This window comes from Canis lupus, chromosome 19 (assembly GCF_048164855.1).
Source record: "Canis lupus baileyi chromosome 19, mCanLup2.hap1, whole genome shotgun sequence".
Classification (NCBI taxonomy): domain Eukaryota; kingdom Metazoa; phylum Chordata; class Mammalia; order Carnivora; family Canidae; genus Canis; species Canis lupus.
In genome coordinates this window covers 4,163,962-4,183,627 of record NC_132856.1, presented here as the reverse complement: position 1 = coordinate 4,183,627, position 19,666 = coordinate 4,163,962, and the positions used below count along the sequence as shown (strand labels likewise).

The following is a 19,666-nucleotide window of genomic DNA, read 5'->3' as shown; positions in this document are numbered from 1 at the left end:
TATATCTGGAAGTGGAATTGCTATACCATCGGGTACACGTGTCTTTGGTAGATGCTGCCAAACTTTTCTTAAGTGGTTATACCAAATTATAGCAGAATATGAGCATTCCCCTTGATCCACATACCCACCAACAGTTGGTATTATGAGACTAAGAGTTTTGCCAATTGGTGAGTGTGTAGTGGCATCTTCTTGTGGTTATAATATGCATTTCCCAAATTATTAGTGATATTTTATGCCTATCATCCTTATTGGCCATTTGAATAATTCTTGTTTCAAAGGTGCCTGGTCAAATTCTTCTGCTTGTTTTTCTATTGTGCTGTCTTTTTCTCATTGATTTGTATTTTTGTATATATTTTGGGTGTAGGTTCTCTGTTAGATGTGTTCCAGTGACCTTCTCCACTCTGTGTTTCACTTAATGGCATCTTGTGAAAAATCTTCTGTTTACACATTTATTTATTTTTTAAGATTTTATTTTTAAGTAATCTGTTTACCCAGTATGAGGCTCAAACTCATGACCCTCAGATCAGGAGTCACATGTTCTTCCAATTGGGCTAGCCAGGTGTCCCGAAAAATCTTTTGTTTTTGATTTGAGTTTTGGATTTGTAGAACAATTGGGAAAAATAGTAGAGAGTGTCCCTGTCCAATCTCAGACTTTCTGCAGAGCTGCTAGTTTGCTCCCTCACTCTCTCACCCAGCTTTTCCTTATGTGATCCTCTTGCATAATAATAGAATAGAATGGGCATCATTTTTTGTGAGATCCCCATAGTAAGTGATTTTTTTTGTGAGATCCCCATAGTAAGTGATTTAGAATTTGTGGATCATAAGGTCTCTGCTGCAACTATACAACTCTGCTTTGTAGTATGAAAGTGATTATAAATCATATGTAAATGAATGGGTGTGACTGTGTTCCAGTAAAACTTCATTTATAGAAACAGGTGGTTGGCCTGCAGGCCATAGTTTTCAGACTCTAGTTCTATAGGAAAGGAGCATGCTCTTGCCCTCCCTCTCCTCTCTTCCCCTTAGGTAGAATGTAGACCTTATGAGGAAGTAGGGGCAGCTCTCCTGGCTTATGAAATGGAAGACATGTGGTAAGGCTGGGTGAGTAATCTTATTGAAGGAAGCTGTGTTCTGGGTTCCACAGGATTATTACATGAGAAATAAACATTCTTCTTGTTTAATCCATTGTTGTTTGGGAATTTTCTTTTTCTTTTTCTTTTTTTTTTTTTTTTTTGTTTGGGAATTTTCTAACAGCAGTTCATACTGCATACTACTATGCTATGACCAGTTTGAGTGAGGTTTCTGTCTCTTGCCACTGAAAGAGTTTTGGCTAACACAAATGACAACAGGAATTTGGGATCTAAAGGAAAGAAATGTTCTGAATATTCTTCTGTGAGTAATTGATAGGCTCAGTGTTTGACTTTGTTTTCTGTGATATCGGGACAGTTCTGTCTTTCTAAAATAGGGGAATAATAAGGAGGGTTCACTGTTCTGATAATGTGCAGAGTGGTATTTCTCAAACTCACTTGACTGAATGGAAACACTTTTCTATACCTTCTACTGGCATACATGCACTCTGGGAGTCTTCATGGGGAAGGATGAATTACAGCTTGGTGTTCCTGTTTCCTTTAAAGAAAGGCAGGTATACAGAGCACCTACTAGGGGACACAGAAGTATGAGGGATTAATTGTGTGTGTAGGTAAGATTCATGAACTGTTCTTATTTTTTTTTTTTTTAAGATTCTTGAAGGAGTGAATAAGTGAATGAATGAATGAAGAGAATGTCAATGGCCTCAATGTTTACAGAACGTTTTTGGGCAGTATTTTCTAAAATTAAAAAAAAATACTGTTCACTCAGTATTGACATTTTTGAGAGACAGATGCAATTTGTATTCCCCCTTTGTAACTATCCTTATAAGAGACTAAAGAAATGGGAGCAGCAGTTGCCTTCTAGGAGTATGACTAGGTTCCTGGAGAACAGAAGATGAGGACTGACTTGCCGCTGCATATCCTTTGCAGTCACCTGCCTCCAAAATGGTCCTCTGCCTCTTGGTCTTCACCATGGCCTTGCATAATTCCTTTCTACATTGTACTGGGGTTGGTCTGCGACAAGTAGAATATGGCAGAAATAATGATATGTCATTTCTGACATTATATTTGATGAGAGAAAAAAACTCTCTAAAGGCTTGACATATAAGGGAAGTCATTTTAAATTTCTAAGTCACCATTACTGTACATAAACTTTGTTTGAACCAAAGCCTGATTTATGGCCCACCAAGCATACATTGTGCACCTACTTTGTAAATGAGTAGTCTAAAGAAAACCGCTTTGTCCTTAAGATATTGATCAATGCTCCTACTCTGAGCATTCCTTGATGTTAAAACTTGTGATTCTCGCCTATATGTTAATCTATAATCTTTTGATCTTTTACAAGATCAAAAAAGTATATAACCCTGTGAAAACTATTCATTCTCTGGAACATTTTCTTCCCTGTGAAGAACATGTTTCCTGGCAGCTGTCCCAACTTGGGCTCAAATTAACTCTCTTTTAGAGATTCTAAAAGGTTTGCTCGTTGCGCATCAACACATTGCGGGAGGCACTCTGGCTTCTGTCTTGGTTGCTGTCTCTTTCTGACACCTCCTGCCAGTAGCCACATGAGTGATCTGTCAGCTGGGCTGCAGCCTCTGAAGCCTTGACTGGGGCTAGAGGATCTTCTCTAAGCTCACTTGAGTGGTTTTTGGCAAGAGGAATAAGAAAGAGGGAGGGAGAAAGAGCCTGACGGCGCCAGAAGTTACCCAGGAAAAACAAAGGTCTGAAACTCCAGGATGATTCAGGGATATCTTTGCTGTAATTGTTACTTGGTGGAAAAAATCAAATTGGTTCATTCATTTGGAACTTGGTGGATCTCCCTAGATTTGCAGCCGACTGCTCCCAAAGCAACTTCCCTATATTGTATTTTAATAATGATTGTGTTAAAATGTTTAACATTATCCATTCTGGCATTTTTTAAAAAAATATTTTATTTATTTATTCATGATAGACTGAGAGAGAGAGAGAGAGGCAGACTCCATGCAGGGAGCCTGATGTGGGACTCAATCCTGGGACCCCGGGGTCACGTCCTGGGCCAATGGCAGGCGCTTAAACCGCTGAGCCACCCAGGCTGCCCTCCATTCTGGCATTTTTAATAAAAGATTTTATTTATTTGAGAGGGAGAGAATGAGAGCACAAGAGCAGGGGAGGGAGAAGCAGACTCCCCGCTGAGCAGGGAGCCCCATAGGGGGCTCAATCCCAGAAGGCAGAATCATGACCTGAGCTAAAGGCAGAGGCTTAACTGGCTGAGCCACCAAGGTGTCCCTATTCTGGCATTTTTGATGGAGAGTTATGAGATTGGCTTCCTTGTCCAAGTTCTGCTCATGGAGAGCTGTGATTTTGGATAAGGTACCCTCTCTGGGCCTGTATTTCATATCTGTTAAATAAAGATTAGATTGGAATCCCTAATGTTTCTTTTTGTCTATACGAATCTGGGGTTTTATTTAAGGGTGTGGGGGTAGTGGAAAGAGCTCTAGTTTAGAGTCCAGGTTTCCAAACTGGTATTTATTTTGATTAAATATATGATTTATTTATTCATCACACACACACACACACACACACACACACACACACACACACAGAGGCAGAGACACAGGCAGAGGGAGAAGCAGGCTCTATGCAGGGAGCCCGATGTGGGACTGGATCCTGGGACTCCAGGATCACGCCCTGGACTGAAGGCAGGTGCTGAACCACTGAGCCACCCAGGGATCCCCTCTAACTTTGATATTTGACTTTGATCATCTATAAAGTAAGGATAATAATATTTATAATGAAAAGCTCATTTATTCATTAAATATTTATTCACACACTGGGATCCTGGAGTGATAACTTTCTGCTCTTAGAGATATTACCTTCTGTAATAGTTTCCTATTGCTGCTATAACAAATTACCACAAACTTAGTTGCTTAAGACGATACAAATTTATTATCTCTACAGTTCTGTCAAATTGGGTGTCGTCCGGTTGAAGTCAAGATGCTTTTGGTTTGTCTGACGTTTCTTACGGTTGCCTGGAGGTTATACTGTGCATTTTCAGCAATTCTATGACAATAGGACACAAGTGGGGTGCCGTTCTGGGTATATCTTATCAGTGGGTACATGACGTCACTCTATCTTATAATTGGTTATATTAACCTTAATCATTTGGTTAATATGGTTGGTGGTTGGTAGGATCCTCCACGGTAAACTTAATACTTTCCTGTTTCTAATAACTAAATATTTTAGGGGATATACTTTGAGACTGCAAATAGCCTATTTTTGCTTACACTTTTGCTTAGGCTTTTACTTTCCCCGTTTGAACGAAGAAACTCCTTGAACTGCCCCAACGAGCGGAAGCGACCTTAGCGTAGGCGGGCCATTGGCCAGGGCGCAGGCGCGTGCACTCCGGCGCCCCGCGGGCTGCCCGTCGCCCTGGAGACGGGATCCTTCCTCCGTGGGCGCCGCCATCTTGTGGCGCCAGGCCGGGCCCAATGAGCGGCAGCACGGTGGCCGGAGGCGGGGCGGCGGCGGCGCTCCGCACGGCCTGCAGCTCAGCTCGTCCCGGCCATGGAGGTGCCCACCGCCCGCCTGCTCCTGCTCCTGCTGCTCGGGGCCTGGGCCCCCGCGCCGGAGAGCGCCTCCCCGGAGGCGCCGCTGCTGGTCAACGAGGACGTGAAGCGCACGGTGGATCTCAGCAGCCACCTGGCCAAGGTGACGGCTGAGGTGGTCCTGGCGCACCCGGGCGGCGGCTCCACGGCCCGCGCAGCCTCCTTCCTCCTGGCTCTGGAGCCCGAGCTCGAGGCCCGGCTGGCGCACCTCGGCGTGCAGGTGAGTGCGGGGCAGCGGCGGGGCTCCGCGCGCGGCCGGCGCGCCCAGGCGGTGGACACGTCAGCGTAGGAGCGGGCCGCCGCCCACGTGGGCAGCCGCTGGCGGGGCCGCACTGCTCGGCGGGGCCCCGGGCGGTCGGGCCTCGCGAGCCCCCTGCCGCCCCCTCCCGGGAGGCCAGGGTAGCGGCCGCCTCCGCGCAGAGCCGGGCGGGTCGGGTGTGCTCCAGACTTGGATTCCCCGCGCGCGACCTGGCTCAGGAGCTCCGCTGGGGGACGAAGTGAGCCCTTGGCTCCGCGTCTGGCCCTTAGTAGGTGCGGTCAGAGGCCGAACGCTGTGCATGTTCCCGTTTGTAACTCGAACCCATTGTTGGTGTCATATTCGTAAGGTTGCTCATGACCGCTTTTAAAATTTTGTCCCTCTCCTTTTAAAAATTTTAGTCCTATAAGTTGGGACACTTGGTGGCCCAGGGGTTGAGCGCAGGCCTGCGGCTCGGGTTGTGATCGTGGAGACCCGGGATCGAGCCCCACATCAGGCTCCCTGCATGGAGCCTGTTCTCCCTCTGCCTATGTCTCTGCCTCTCTCTCTGTGTCTCTCATGGATAAAGAAATAAAATCTTAAACAAAAAAAAAAAGTCATATAGGTCATAAAACGTCTTTTGAACTGTACAGAAAGGCCAAGTCCAGATAGCTCCCTTTCCCCTCCCAGTTCCTGTTCTTGCACTTCCGCAGAATCTGGCGTGGAAGTTTGCTTTATGTACTTCCCGGCATTTCAGTGCACACTTCCACGACTCCCAAGGAAGGAAAATGTTAGCTTACGTAGTCTTAGGTTTGCTTTTTATTACTATTTTCATTAATCAACACCCAGTAAGTGGTTACCTTGGTTATTGAGAAGAGAATAGTCATTACAATGTCACATTTCTTCTAAGTAGGCTTTACTCTCCAACTGAACATGGAGCTCTATAAAGCTGGGTTTACAGAGATTATACTTCTGAAAGGACTCTTCTTCCTTTTCATTCCTTGTCCATGATGGAATGCACACTTTTACTCGGGTTTATGTAAAGATGCATCAAAACTTCATATAAATGTGTGCTGCCACTTTTAGTGTTTTGAGTGTTAGATCCTATTCTTTTGTAAAATCTAGTCCTGATGTCTTGAAGTTGCCATTGTATAACAAGACAGCTGCAGGAGGTATCTGCCATCATGCTGGAGAATGCTGCAGGCTTGTCTTCTTGGCAGTCTGCTCTATGGGTGTTGTGGTAGGTGTTTTGAGTACATTCTTCCTAGCCCTCATAACGGCCCTTTGAGGTGAGGAGTGCCTGTCTAGGAGTAAGTTGTTTAAACCTGCTGGGTCAGCTCTCAGAGCCATGAGAGAATCAGGGGTTAGGTTAGCTTCAAACTTTCTGTGCTCTTCACTGTACCCCAATGCCTCTTTTGGCCTAGACGGCTCTGAGGTAGGATTGTGTTGGGTTATAAGACCTGCAGTCGCATTGCCAGATTTATTCAAAATCATTTGTTAATTTTATAGTCTCATGAAACAGGTTAAATGAGTATATGTGCTCCTTTACAGCCCTGTCCCAATGGGAAACAGAACTGGGTGTTACGCTTAGCAAAAACGGTGTATATTTTTCTTTCTTTCTTTTTTTTTTTTTTTAATTTTTATTTATTCATGATAGTCACACACACACACACACACAGAGGCAGAGACACAGGCAGAGGGAGAAGCAGGCTCCATGCACCGGGAGCCCGACGTGGGATTCGATCCCGGGTCTCCAGGATGGTGCCCTGGGCCAAAGGCAGGCGCTAAACCGCTGCGCCACCCAGGGTTCCCGGTGTATATTTTTCAACAGTTGATTTGGAGGCCTTGGTAAGGTTGTTAGAAGTTTTTCAGTGGATTTTCTTCAGCCCTCCATGTAGAATTTTAGGAACTGGTTAGAAATTTATCTTTTTATTCATGAGAGTGATGTTTAATGATGAGAATCTAGTGGTTCCTCATCTTCTTACTACCAAGGATCCATCTTAGTATTTTTCCTCTCATATGGACCCTATATTTGAAATCTTTGTCTCTCTGATATTTTATTTTATTTTATTTTATTTTATTTTATTTTATTTTATTTTTTAAAAATATTTTATTTGTTTATTCATGAGAGTCACACAGAGAGAGAGGCAGAGGGAGAAGCAGGCTTCATGCAGGAAGCCCGATGTGGGGACTCAATCCTGGGTCTCCAGGATCACGCCTTGGCCGAAGGCAGATGCTTATTTAACCGCTGAGCCACCCAGGCGTCCCTCTGATCTTTCATTAATGTCTTTTATTAAGATGAATAATGATAAGTAGGAATATACTAGAATGTTACCATTGTGATAAGATTGCAGTCAGAGTGATGAAACTTGTTTTTATTAGCCTGTAGAACTTTATTGAGAGGATGATTGTATGATTACTTTTGGGCATTTTATTTAAATTAAAAACAATTTTTTAAAAGATTTTATTTTTCAAGTAGTCTCTAGGCCCAGTGGGAGGTTCTAAATTAAAACGAGATTAAGAATGCCATGCTCTACCAGCCAGGTGTCCACTTTAGACATTTTAAAATACTAAAAATAGCTTATTCCTCATTATAGTTATGTGTATCCTATTGTGAACAAATGCTTCAGCCCAAAGAGTAATTTTACCCTTTCTTCTGTTTTTTCTTTTCTTTCTTCAGAGATTGGGTTGGCAAAGTGATCAGCGGTGGGTATAAGTTTTACCTTATAGTCTGCTCCACAGTCTCATGATTCAGGGTGTCTGTTCTTTCTCACATAAACTATGCAGCCTACTGGAGTTAACATTCTTTTCCTGGTTCTACACATCCTGTTGAAGTGAAGGGTGAGAATAGGGAATGTGACAAGCAGTGGCTGTTGGATTTATGCCACTGTTAACTTTTATGCAGGTAGAACCAGTTTTGGCCATGTGTGAGACTTTTCTACTATAACAATAAATCGTAATACTTATTTTCTATGCAAATATGTGTTTGAATGTAAATGGAGAAGAAAATGTCACCTTTATATTTGGAAATGTAAAGTGTAAGTATAATTTTTATTTACATATGTGAATTTGGTCATTCAGGAAAAATGTTATGTATGTATAGAGCTTTTTATATAGCTTATTCAGCGCAAAAGTATTTGACCATGTTCTTGTATTTCATATGAAAAAAATTGTTACAAAAGAATTATCTTGGGATCCCTGGGTGGCACAGCGGTTTAGCGCCTGCCTTTGGCCCAGGGCGCGATCCTGGAGACCCGGGATCGAGTCCCACGTCGGGCTCCTGGTGCATGGAGCCTGCTTCTTCTCCCTCTGCCTGTGTCTCTGCCTCTCTCTCTCTCTGTGACTATCATAAATAAATAAAAATTAAAAAAAAATTATCTTTAAAAAGTTTTTGTAGTTTGAATACTTTACTGTGGACATTCTGAGGCAGTTGGTTACTTGGTGACTCAAACGTAGAGACTGAAAGACATAATAAAAAGAATAGTCTCTTTTGTCCTGTTACAGGTGAAGGGAGAAGATGAGGAAGAGAACAACTTGGAAGTAAGAGAAACCAAAATTAAGGGTAAAAGGTAAGCTCCCAAACAGAATATCTATATATCTTGCCTCTTCTTGTCACAGGTTATCATATCAGTTGGAATCATAAGGTAAGAGAGTTGCTGAGGAAGTACCTGGTGTTTTAGACACTGTTTCAATTAATACAGTGTGTGGTAGGTGAGCAACAGGCTGTAATATATTCTGACCCATTTATGTCTTTTTTGATCACTAATGCTAAAATTGCCCCCAACAGTGGCAGTTTGTTTTACAAGAAGGTATCTACTTTCTTTTCTTTTTTTTTTTTTTAAAGGTTTATTTATTTATTTATTCATGATAGACAGAGAGAGAGAGAGAGAGAGGCAGAGACACAGGAGGAGGGAGAAGCAGGTTCCATGCCGGGAGCCTGACGCGGAACTCGATCCCGGGACTCCAGGATCGTGCCCTGGGCCAAAGGCAGGCGCTAAACCGCTGAGCCACCCAGGGATCCCCAGAAGTTAGCTACTTTCCACACCAGATTAGGTCTGCTAATGTATGTGGGGATAGAGATCCCCAAACAATGGATGGAGATCCAGTATGTGAGAACTCCAAGCTCTTTGTCTCAGTAGATAGCCTACCATCTCTTGTTGGCTACCATACTCTTTCTATTTTTTTTTTTTTTTTTTTTTTTTTTTAAATTTTTATTTATTTATGATAGTTACAGAGAGAGAGAGAGGGAGGCAGAGACACAGGCAGAGGGAGAAGCAGGCTCCATGCACCGGGAGCCCGATGTGGGACTCGATCCCGGGTCTCCAGGATCGCGCCCTGGGCCAAAGGCAGGCGCCAAACCGCTGCGCCACCCAGGGATCCCCCATACTCTTTCTAAAAGGCAGACAAATGTACCCCCCTTACCACCTCTTGAGCCTTCAGAGCATTGAACATGATACTTCTTTGAAGGAGATAGACCAAGCTTCTCTGAAGGCTGAGGTTGGACTTGCCTTGTTCTCTGCTTTAACCTCAGCACCTAGCAAGGGGCCTGGCACTTAGTAGTTATTGTAAAACATTTTGTTAAGGATATTTTCCAAAATGTATAAAAAGCAGGAAGAATTGAATAAAGAATCCCCATATATCTCATCACTCAGCCTCAACAGTTATCAGGATTTTGCATGATATTTAGTAGGCATTGAAATATTTGTTGAAAAAAAAAAAAAAATGAAATATTTGTTGAATGAGTGATGTGGGAGGAAGAAATGTTTTTAGCTCAGTGATTTTTTTTTTTTTTTTTTAAATTTATTTGAGGAGGGGAGGGGCAGATGGAGAGGGAAGGAAAGAATCTTATAAGTAGACTCCATGCCCAGCACAGAGCCCCATGCAGGGCTCGATTTCACAACCCTGAGATCATGACCTGAGTCAGAATCAAGATTTGGGTGCTTAACTGACTGAGCCATCCAGGTACCCCTAGCTCAGTGATTCGTAACTGAAGGCAAATGGACTAAGCTTATGCTGTAATCATAAGCAGAAATAAAATACTTGATTCTTGACCAGCAAACCTTTGAACCTTAGAGCTGTTGGTCCTTATGTGATTCAGAAAGTGTCAGTTTGGTCTCCTTGCTTGACAGTTTTAAAGTTATTTTCTCATTCGTTTTGAATTTTTAAAAAATGAGAATATGACAGTAATAACTTTTCTTTATGCATGTGCCCATTTATACATAATTTTACGTAAGCATATAAATGGGATAATTTTAAGTTTATTAATTTGTCTACATAAAGCTTAATGGCAACATTAAACAAGTTATGTATCCTGCAACCCTAACATGACAACTTACATGTCATTGTTCTGATCCATGAAAGAATCTTGGACCCCAGTGTCGTCAGATCTGTGTTGTCCACCTAGTCTTTTATTAATCAGAAGCCTTCATTAGTTGATGCCCCCGAGCTGCAATGAGAGTTGATCTTTTTTCTTTTCCTTTTTAAAAAAGATTTATTTATTTATTTATTTTAGAGAGTGAGTGAGAGTGTGTGTGCACAAGTGAGCATGAGACGGAGGGGTAGAGGGAAAGGAAGAGGAAGAGAGAATCTCAAGTAGATTCCGTGCAGAATGTAGGGCTCGGGGCTCCATCTCAGGACCCTCAGATCACAACCTGAGCCAAAACTGAGAGTTGGATGCTTAACTGACTGTGTCACCCAGGTACCCTGAGAATTGATATTTCTCTTTTCTTTTCAATGTATTATTTATTCTAGAGAGAGTGCCTGCAGGAATAGGGGGGGAGAGGGGGAGAGGAGAGAGAATCCCAAGCAGGCTTTCCCACTGAGCGCGGAGCCTGAGAGGGGCTCAATCCCTGATAGGTCAGTCAAAACTGAGTCAGTCAGTTAACTTACTGAGCCACCCAGGCCCCTCTGAAAATTGATATCTTGGAGCACTGAAATGTTGTTAAAGTGAGATTCAGTTATGCTGGGACATTTCATGTGAAAATTAAAGTGGTGCTGTATCAGATATTGTGCTGATGGGCTAGAGGGACAAAGAGATTGGGTCAGGTAGTGAGACAGGTAATAATCTTGGCAAGGAGGAATTGTTTGAACTGTGGGGAATTGTTTGCAATGGGAAGCCAGGAAGGGATGAATATGATAGACATTCTAAGGCAGGATTATCCAGACCCTTGGGGATAGAGTAAAGTGAGGCATAGAACATGCAAGAGGGTTTTGGTTTAGAAGTGGTCAGAGGGACACCTGGGTGGCTCACCGGTTGAGCATCTGCCTTTGGCTCAGGGTGTGCCTTTTCTTTTCTCTCTGCCTGTGTCTCTGCCTCTCTCTCTCTCTCTCTCTCTGTCTCTCATGAATAAATAAATAAAGTATTAAAAAAAAAAGACACGGTCAGATTGGGGCACCTGGGTGGCTAAGTGGGTTAAGCATCTGCCCTTGGCTCAGGTCATGATTTTAGAGTCCTGGGATTAAGCCCTGCGTCAGGCTTCCTGCTCAGTGGCAAGTCTGCTTCTCCCTCTATCTCTGTGATCTGTGTCTTTCAAATAAATAAATAAAATCTGACAAAAAAGTGGTCAGATGGTAGTAGTATTAACAGAGTAAGGAATTGGGATCATGTATGTTACTAGGTTTCTTTTTTTTTGTTTTTTTTTTTTTGTTACTAGGTATTTTGGTTTGGTTGTTGGAGCTGTCTGCTGAAGATTTGAAAATAGGAGAGTTTAGTGCTCTGGACAGAGCATGGGACAAGAAGCAGATCTGGAACTTGAAGCCAAGAATTGGTTAAGACTGCCCTGGGAGAAGGTATAGGGCTTATATTTAGAGTAGGTACTTCAGAGTAGTAACAGGGTGTGTGATGGTGTGACTGATGATAAAGACATGCAAGATTACAATTTTGTAAGGCCATATCAGGAAAAGTGATCCATACTCTGACCTTGGAGGACAAATTCCAAGGAAGTATGTTAAATGCCTTTAATTTTCCACTAACAGTTTCTGGGTCTACCAAAAGTTATCTCCTGGTTTAGAAAACTCAGATTCATTTTTGAGTTAATATCCTATGGATCTCAGTAGTTTCCAGCCATCTCTTTTTCTTAAAAATGCTGGTAGCTTGGGCAGCCCTGGTGGCCCAGCGGTTTAGTGCTGCCTTCAGCCCAGGGTGAGATCTTGGGGTCTCAGGATCGAGTCCCACATCGGACTCCCTGTGAGTAGCCTGCTTCTCCCTCTGCCTGTGTCTCTGCCTCTCTCTGTGTCTCTCATGAATAAATAAATAAAATCTTAAAAAAAAAAATGCTGGTAGCTTTATTTTTTAGTTTAGAGAGTGATATAAGCTCATTAAACAAATTGAAAAATAAAAATAAAATGAAGCTTATTCTCCTCCCCAACACAGCATTAACAGTTTGGAAACATTTCATTGGAATACTTTTCTTCACATTTGTGTATGTTTATACTTTAGGGTGGAGTCATACTGTGTCATTTGTAAATATTTCTGTTTTTTTACATGGTACATGGAAATGATTAATATCTACACAGATCCAAACATCTTTTTTAGTGGCTGCCAATATTCTACTGTGTGGCTCTGCTGGAATGCTTCAACCATTATCCTGTTGTTTTATACTTTTTCTTTTTAAAGATTTTTTATTTTTTCATGACAGAGAGAGAGACAGAGACAGAGACACAGGCTGAGGGAGAAGCTGGTTCCCCACAAGGAACCTGATGTGGGACTCAATCCTGGATCCCGGGATCACGCCCTGAGCCAAAGGCAAATGCCCAACCGCTGAGCCACCTAGGTGTCCCATCTTTTTTTTTTTTTTTTTTTTAAGATTTATTTATTTTAGAGAGAAGAGAGTGGGGATGGGGCAAAGGAAGGAGGAAGAATCTCAAGCAGATTCTCCTTTGAGCGTGGAGCCTGACTTGGGGAGCTCAATCTCACAACCCTGAGATCATGACTTGAGTCGAAACCACGAGTTGGATGTTTAACTGAGCCACTCAGGTGCTCCTATACTTTTGTTATTATAAACAAATGTGAAATGATAACCCAGACATTAATCTAAAAAGGCTTAAATTAATAGGTTAGAGGTGATCTCCTAAAGGTAATTGCTTTCGTTTTGGGTACAAAATACTGCTGTGATGGTGAGTTGCTGCCTCTCTTTTCAGTTCCCTTCATCTCTTAATTCTCTTGCCTTGTTCTTCCTCCAGTGGGAGATTCTTCACAGTCAAGCTCCCAGTTGCTCTTGATCCTGGGGCCAAGGTCTCAGTCGTTGTGGAAACAGTCTATACCCATGTGCTTCAGCCATATCCAACCCAGATCACACAGTCAGAGAAACAGTTTGTAGTGTTTGAGGGGAACCATTATTTCTATTCTCCCTATCCAACGAAGACACAGACGATGCGTGTGAAGCTTGCATCCCGAAATGTAGAGAGCTACACCAAGTTGGGAAACCCTACGCGCTCTGAGGACCTCCTGGATTATGGACCTTTCAGAGACATCCCTGCTTATAGTCAGGTAGGCTCATGTGGGGTCCAGTCTGTCCCTGTCTATTTCAGTGAATGTCTTCTGGAGTGACTACTAGTTGATAGGCACGGTGATGTGAGATGGGCGTAAATCTGAAGTCATTTTTTTTTTTTTTAAGATTTTATTTATTTATGAGAGACAGAGAGAGGCAGGGACATAGAGGGAGAAGCAGCCTCCTCTCAGGGAGCCCAATGCGGGACTTGATCCCCAGACCTGGGATCACGCCCTGAGCCAAAGGCAAATGGTCAACCGCTGAGCCACCCAGGTGTCCCTGAAGTCATTTTTAAGATCATCCCCAAATATCTTCACCAACTGTGAAATGCCTCTCTTGGGGGTTCCCTTTCTCATTTTGGGAGTACAGATGGAGGCTGGGAGGTTTAGGAAGATTTTTAAAGAGGAAAAACATGACAGATGAATCTCAAACTTCATGACTTGGATTTTTGAAGCAATGACACATGAACTTAGTTTAATTATTGCATCAGCATTTAGGATCTGTCAAAGCCAACTATTAGCTAGTGACAGTGCTAAATGGAGATTGCTAAGGTCTCTGAGGGAACCCTACAAACAGTAGTCCTCTTCCCCCTTCCTGAGTTCTGTACATACTGAGAAACAAGAGTATTGAGATAGGTTGGAAGTGAAAAAATAATGTAGCTTTATTACAGTTAAAGACTAGGTTGAAGAAGATAGTTTATCTGTAGGTACTGCTGGGTGTTTCCTAATATTGAGCTCCAAATTGAAACAGAAGTGTCCATACAAATAAGATGGGCTAGGGCAAGTTTCTCCACGTGCAGGTCTTGCCAGCAAATGAAGTGAGATCTCAAACTGCCCATGGGCAGGTATGCCAGACGAAGCAGAGGAGCTGGGGAGTGCATGCCCTGTCCATTTTTCTCCACTTTACCATTTATTTAAGGTATACCAGTCCTCTGGATGAAAAGGCTCAGTTTTAAACTAAAAGTACTCCCATCACATGAAATAAAATGTGAGCTTAGAGACATTAACTTTTTTTTTTTTTTTTTTTAACTTTTTAAATGCAAACAAAGTGGAGGAGGAGGGGATTAGGGAAGGGAAGAATAGCTTGCTGACCGACCATCTTATTTCCTAGCCTTTGTAGACAGTGTATTAAATAATAAATATGAGCATTTCTTTGAATCATAGTTAAAAAAATAGTTAAAAATTTAAAAGTCTTTGGCTATAGATGAAGCAATTGGTGAAACTAAATGATTCCTCTAAGATTAGATTACAAATAAATTGGCTTCTAGGGTGGATGGCCAAGTTGTATGTAGCACAATTCCAGCAAATATACTCACATTAAAAAAGTATAATAATAAAGAATAAGGAGGTAGCATATAGAGAGTTGGAGTGGGGGCTGGGGGAGAAGGGAACAAGGCATTGTATGTAGAGACCTGGAGATGGGAGACCAGGCACTATACTGACTGGGGTGGCTGGGGTAGTAAAGCTGGCTGCCTCGCTGAGCCTAGGCGTTGGGCCTTAAACATAGAGGGAGCGGTCAAGGCTTAAAACAGACTGTTGTTATGGAAAAGTTCAAACAAATGCAGAAGTGTAGAGAATAGTGTAATAAACTCCCATAGCCTATCACTTTAACTCTGTGGGTATCAGAATATTACCACACTTATCGACACTTTCTTTTTTCTCTGCTGTAATATTTATTTATTTATTTTTAAAGATTTTCATGTATTAATTAGAGCGCGCGCACATGAACAAGGAAGCAGGGCAGAGGAAGAGGGAGAAGCAGACTCCCTGCTGAGCAGGGAGCCTGATGCAGAGCTCTATTCCAGGACCTTGGGACCATGAACTGAGCTGAAGGCAGCCTCTTAACTGATTGAACCACCCAGGTTCTGCTGTAATATTTTATTATTATTATTTTTTAAAGATTTTATTTATTCATGAGAGACACAGAGGGGCAGAGACCTAGGCAGAGGGAGAAGCAGGCTCCATGCAAGGAGCCCGATGTGGGACTCGATCCCAGGACTCCAGAATCATGCCCTGAGCCGAAGGCAGACGCTCAACTGCTGAGCCACCTGGCTGTCCCTCTGCTGTAATTTTTATTTTATTTATTTTATTTTATTTTATTTTATTTTATTTTATTTTATTTTATTTTATTTTATTTTATTTTATTTTATTTATTTTTATTTTTTTTATTTTTTATTTTTTTAATTTTTATTTATTTATGATAGTCAGAGAGAGAGGCGCAGAGACACAGGCAGAGGGAGAAGCAGGCTCCATGCACCGGGAGCCCGATGTGGGATTCGATCCCAGGTCTCCAGGATCGCGCCCTGGGCCAAAGGCAGGCGCCAAACCGCTGCGCCACCCAGGGATCCCTATTTTATTTTATTTTATTTTATTTTATTTTATTTTATTTTATTTTATTTTATTTTATATTTTATTTCATTTTATTTTATTTTATTTTATTTATTTTATTTTAATTTATTATTTTATTTTATTATTTTATTTATTTATTTTATTTTATTATTTTTTTCTGCTGTAATATTTTAAAGTAAATCTTAGGAAGCGTGTCATTTCAGCCTACGTACTTAATTATCATCTCTAAAACACAAGGATATTTAAGACTTCTTTTGCAATCTCTTGTTTAGAACATATATCACTGAGGATGTACAGTCAAAATAATTTGTTCTAATGTCATTTGAAATAATTGTTTTCTTGGTGTCTCAGATGTTAGTTTGACATAGGGCTGTTCATTTTGGGTCATTCCACTATTAAGAATTTTTTTTAATTGATTCAATTTTTTGAAATGAAAACAGCCAAAATTCTGTAACAAGGTAGGCTCAGAGAACTCTTGCTTCCACTTCTCCCTTCTCTCTGTTCTTCTTGGAGAGCATTCATATTAGCTTTTGGTTTATCTTTCTAATGTTTTGGCTTTTAAATTTTACATCTTTTGGATTTTGGACTTTCTTCCTCCATTTTAAATTAATAAAATACTCATGAGAGACTGGCATATACAGAGGAAAATTTGACACCAGTTGACCTCTACTTTTGACATAATAGTACCGGAGTCATTTCTTTCTAAGCATGGGTGCTTTTTGATATGGAAATCCTATCGTGTTTAAAGTATTGCATGATACTTTTACCACTTAGAATATTCTCTAAACATTTTACATTACCTTTGTAAAATATTTTTTTTTCTTTTTTCTTTATGTATTTGACAGAGAGGGAGAGGGAGACAGAGCACAAGTAGGGGAGTGCCAGACAGGGAGAGGGAGAAGGAGTAGCAGATTCCCGACTGAGCAGGAAGCCAGGATCCGGGATTATGACTTGAGCCAAAGGCAGACACTTAACCAACTGTGCCGTCCAGGCACCCCTGTAAAGCATCTTTAATAGCCATATAAGATCCTATAATTTGATGCCTTAAAGCTTTTTTGCCAAGTTTCCTATGTTGGACAGTTAGCTTTTTTTCTCTAACACTACAGTAGTCATCTCTTTACATACAACTTTTTATATAATCTCAGGATAAATTTTTTTTTAAGTTGAGTTTTGACTTTAATTTCAGTTGGTTAGCATATGGTGTAATAGTTTCACGTGTACAACATAGTATTCACCACTTCCATACAACACTCAGTGCTCATCACAATAGTGCCCTCCTTAATCCCCATCACCTATTTAACTCATCCCCCCACCCACCTCCCTTCTGGTAACCATCATTTTGTTGTTTGTTCTCTATAGTTAAGAGTCTGTTTCTTGACTTCTATCTACATATTCCATTTGCTGCTTTATTTTGAAGTTCCACATATGAGTGAAATCACATGGTATTTGTTTTTCTCTGATTTCGCTTAGCATTATGCTCTAGCTTCATCCATGCTGTGTTGGAAGTGGTAAGCTTTCATTCTTTTTTAATGGCCGAATAATATTCCATTGTGTGAATATATATGTACCACATTTTTATTCATCAGCCAATGTACGCTTGGGCTGCTTCCATTTCTTGGCTAATGTAAGTAATGCTACTATAAATAATAGGGGTGCATGTGTCCCTTAGAATTAGTGTTTTGGTATTTTTTGGGTAAATACCCAAAAAGAGCCATTGGTGGATCATAAGGTAGTTGTATTTAACATTTTAAGGAACCTTAATGCTTTTTCCACAGTGGCTGCACTAGTTTGCATTCCCACCAGCAGTGCATTGAGGGTTCCTTTTTCTCCATATCCTCCCCAACACCTGTTATTTCTTATGTTATTGATTTTAGCCATTCTGACAGTTCTAAGGTGATATCTCATTGTGTGTGTGTGTTTTTAAATATTTGATTTATTTATTCATGAGAGACACAGAGAGGCGGAGACATAGGCAGATGGACAAGCAGGCTTGATATCTGGACTCCGGAATCGCCCTGAGCCAAAGGCAGACACTCAACTGCTGAGCCACCCAGGCTTCCCTCATTGTGGTTTTAATTTGTATTTCCCTTATGATAAGTGATGATGAGCATCTTTTCATGTGTCTTTTGGTCATAGGGTAGATTTTCTGAAGTAAAAGTTTTCAAATCAAGGCATATGAACATTTAAAAATCTCTTAATGTGGGGCACCTGGGTAGCTTAGTTGGTTGAACAGTCTCTTGATTTCAGTTCAGGCCATGTTCTCTGGGTCGTGAGATTGAGCCCAGCCTTGAGCCCTGCCTTGGGCTCTGTGCTCAGCAGGAAGTCTGCTTGGAATTCTCTCTCTCCCTTTGCTGCACCTTATGCCACCCCCCCACCCCCCACACATGAGCTGTCACTCTCTCAAATCTTTTTCAAAAATTAAAAAAAAAAATTTAAAAAGATTTTATTTATTCATGAGAGACACAGAGAGAGAAAGGCAGAGACACAGGCAGAGGGAGAGGCAGGCTCCATGCAGGGACTCGATCCTGGGTCTTCAGGATCACACCCTTGGCCGAAGGCGGCACTAAATCGCTGCACCACCCGGGCTGCCCAAAATTAAAAATCTTTTGAGGTATATTGCCAAGTGGTTTTTCAAAAGATTTAGCGAATTTATTATGGCACCAGCAGTCAGAAACTGTCAGTTTCCTGTACCCTTGTCAGTATTGGCATTAAATACTATGAAGTTAAACCTTTAAGAATTTACTCATAGAATGAGTGAATAAAGTAGCAGGAGCTATGAGAATTAATAAACTGTCCTTTTTCATGGACTTTTGGGGGAAGAAGGGTGTTTTTCTATTACTTCTTGTCCTTTCAGATTCTGTTTCTAAGGTTCCAAGTATGTATTCATAGAAGGGCACTCATACTACTCAGTGACCAGAAAGATTTAATAGTAATTTCAGTGGTAAAATTGGCAAAGTGGAGGAATTTCTAAAGGTGTATCCTTTAATTCTCTGAGAACTGTCTGGGAAGGCAGTATTTACTGCAGAGGAGTGCACAGCCAGAGCTAAAATGTTGAAGACCCTAAGACCTACTATTGCCATTTAGATTTATTTATGACCTTGAATATGCTGAAACTGCTGGACCTTGGTGTTTTTAGTTTGTAAAACGCAAAGAGTAGTACTTAGCTCATTGTGTTGAGGATTAAATGATCACGCGTTTGTTTAACGCTCGTGAAAGAGTAACTGACACGTATATTTGTTTTGTTTTGTTTGAAAGATTTTATTTATTTATTCATGAGAATACACAGAGAGAGAGAGAGAGAGAGGCAGAGACACAGGCAGAGGGAGAAGCAGGCTCCATGCAGGGAGCCCGACGCGGGACTCGATCCCGGGTCTGCAGGATCACACCCTGGGCTGAAGGTGGCGCTAAACCGCTGAGCCACCTGGGCTGCCCTGACACGTATATTTGTGTTAGCTCGACAAGTTAGCTAAACAAGTCTCTCTTCCAGGGACTATTCCAGGTAAGTTTTCTCCACGTTAGAAAAACCCAGCAGTGCTATGAATCATCTTCAGTTTTGAGGTTATTTGCTAGCTTATTGGGTAGACATTATGTCTTTATGAGATCATATATATCACCTCATCAGAATTTTTCTTTATTACAATTTAAGGTTTCATTTTCTTTTAAAACTGCAAGAATTAGGGACGCCTGGGTGGCTCAGCGGTTGAGTGCTTGCCTTTGGCCCAGAGCGTGATCCTGGGGTCCTGGGATCAGATCCCGCATTGGGCTCCCTGCATGGAGCCTGTTTCTCTCTCTGCCTGTGTCTCTGCCTCTCTCCCTCTTAGTGTCTCTCATGAGTAAATGAATAAAATCTTTAAAAAAAAAACTGCAAAAATTAGTTAAAAGGCAATTTAAAAAAGCTCATTATAGAAATTTTGAAAATAAAACC

The 19,666-nt window shown here is 41.5% G+C and overlaps 1 protein-coding gene and 1 long non-coding RNA gene across 2 annotated transcripts in view; one reads left to right on the top strand and one right to left on the bottom strand.

Annotated features, from left to right (window-relative positions):
* Window positions 1-3,987: 3,987 nt before the first annotated feature.
* LOC140609730 (uncharacterized) lies at window positions 3,988-4,954 on the bottom strand. Its single transcript, XR_012011474.1, has 2 exons — window positions 4,349-4,954; window positions 3,988-4,124 (listed from the first exon to the last, which is right to left on the bottom strand). It is a non-coding gene; the product is annotated as an uncharacterized lncRNA (long non-coding RNA).
* The window catches only part of RPN1 (ribophorin I), a 28,657-nt gene continuing 13,511 nt past the window's right edge, over window positions 4,521-19,666 (top strand). Inside the window, exons 1-3 of the mRNA XM_072784904.1 lie at window positions 4,521-4,889; window positions 8,409-8,473; window positions 13,086-13,392. Of these exons, the coding sequence (XP_072641005.1) occupies window positions 4,629-4,889; window positions 8,409-8,473; window positions 13,086-13,392 (633 nt within the window). The 5' untranslated portion in view covers window positions 4,521-4,628. The remainder of the gene's footprint in view (window positions 4,890-8,408; window positions 8,474-13,085; window positions 13,393-19,666) is intronic.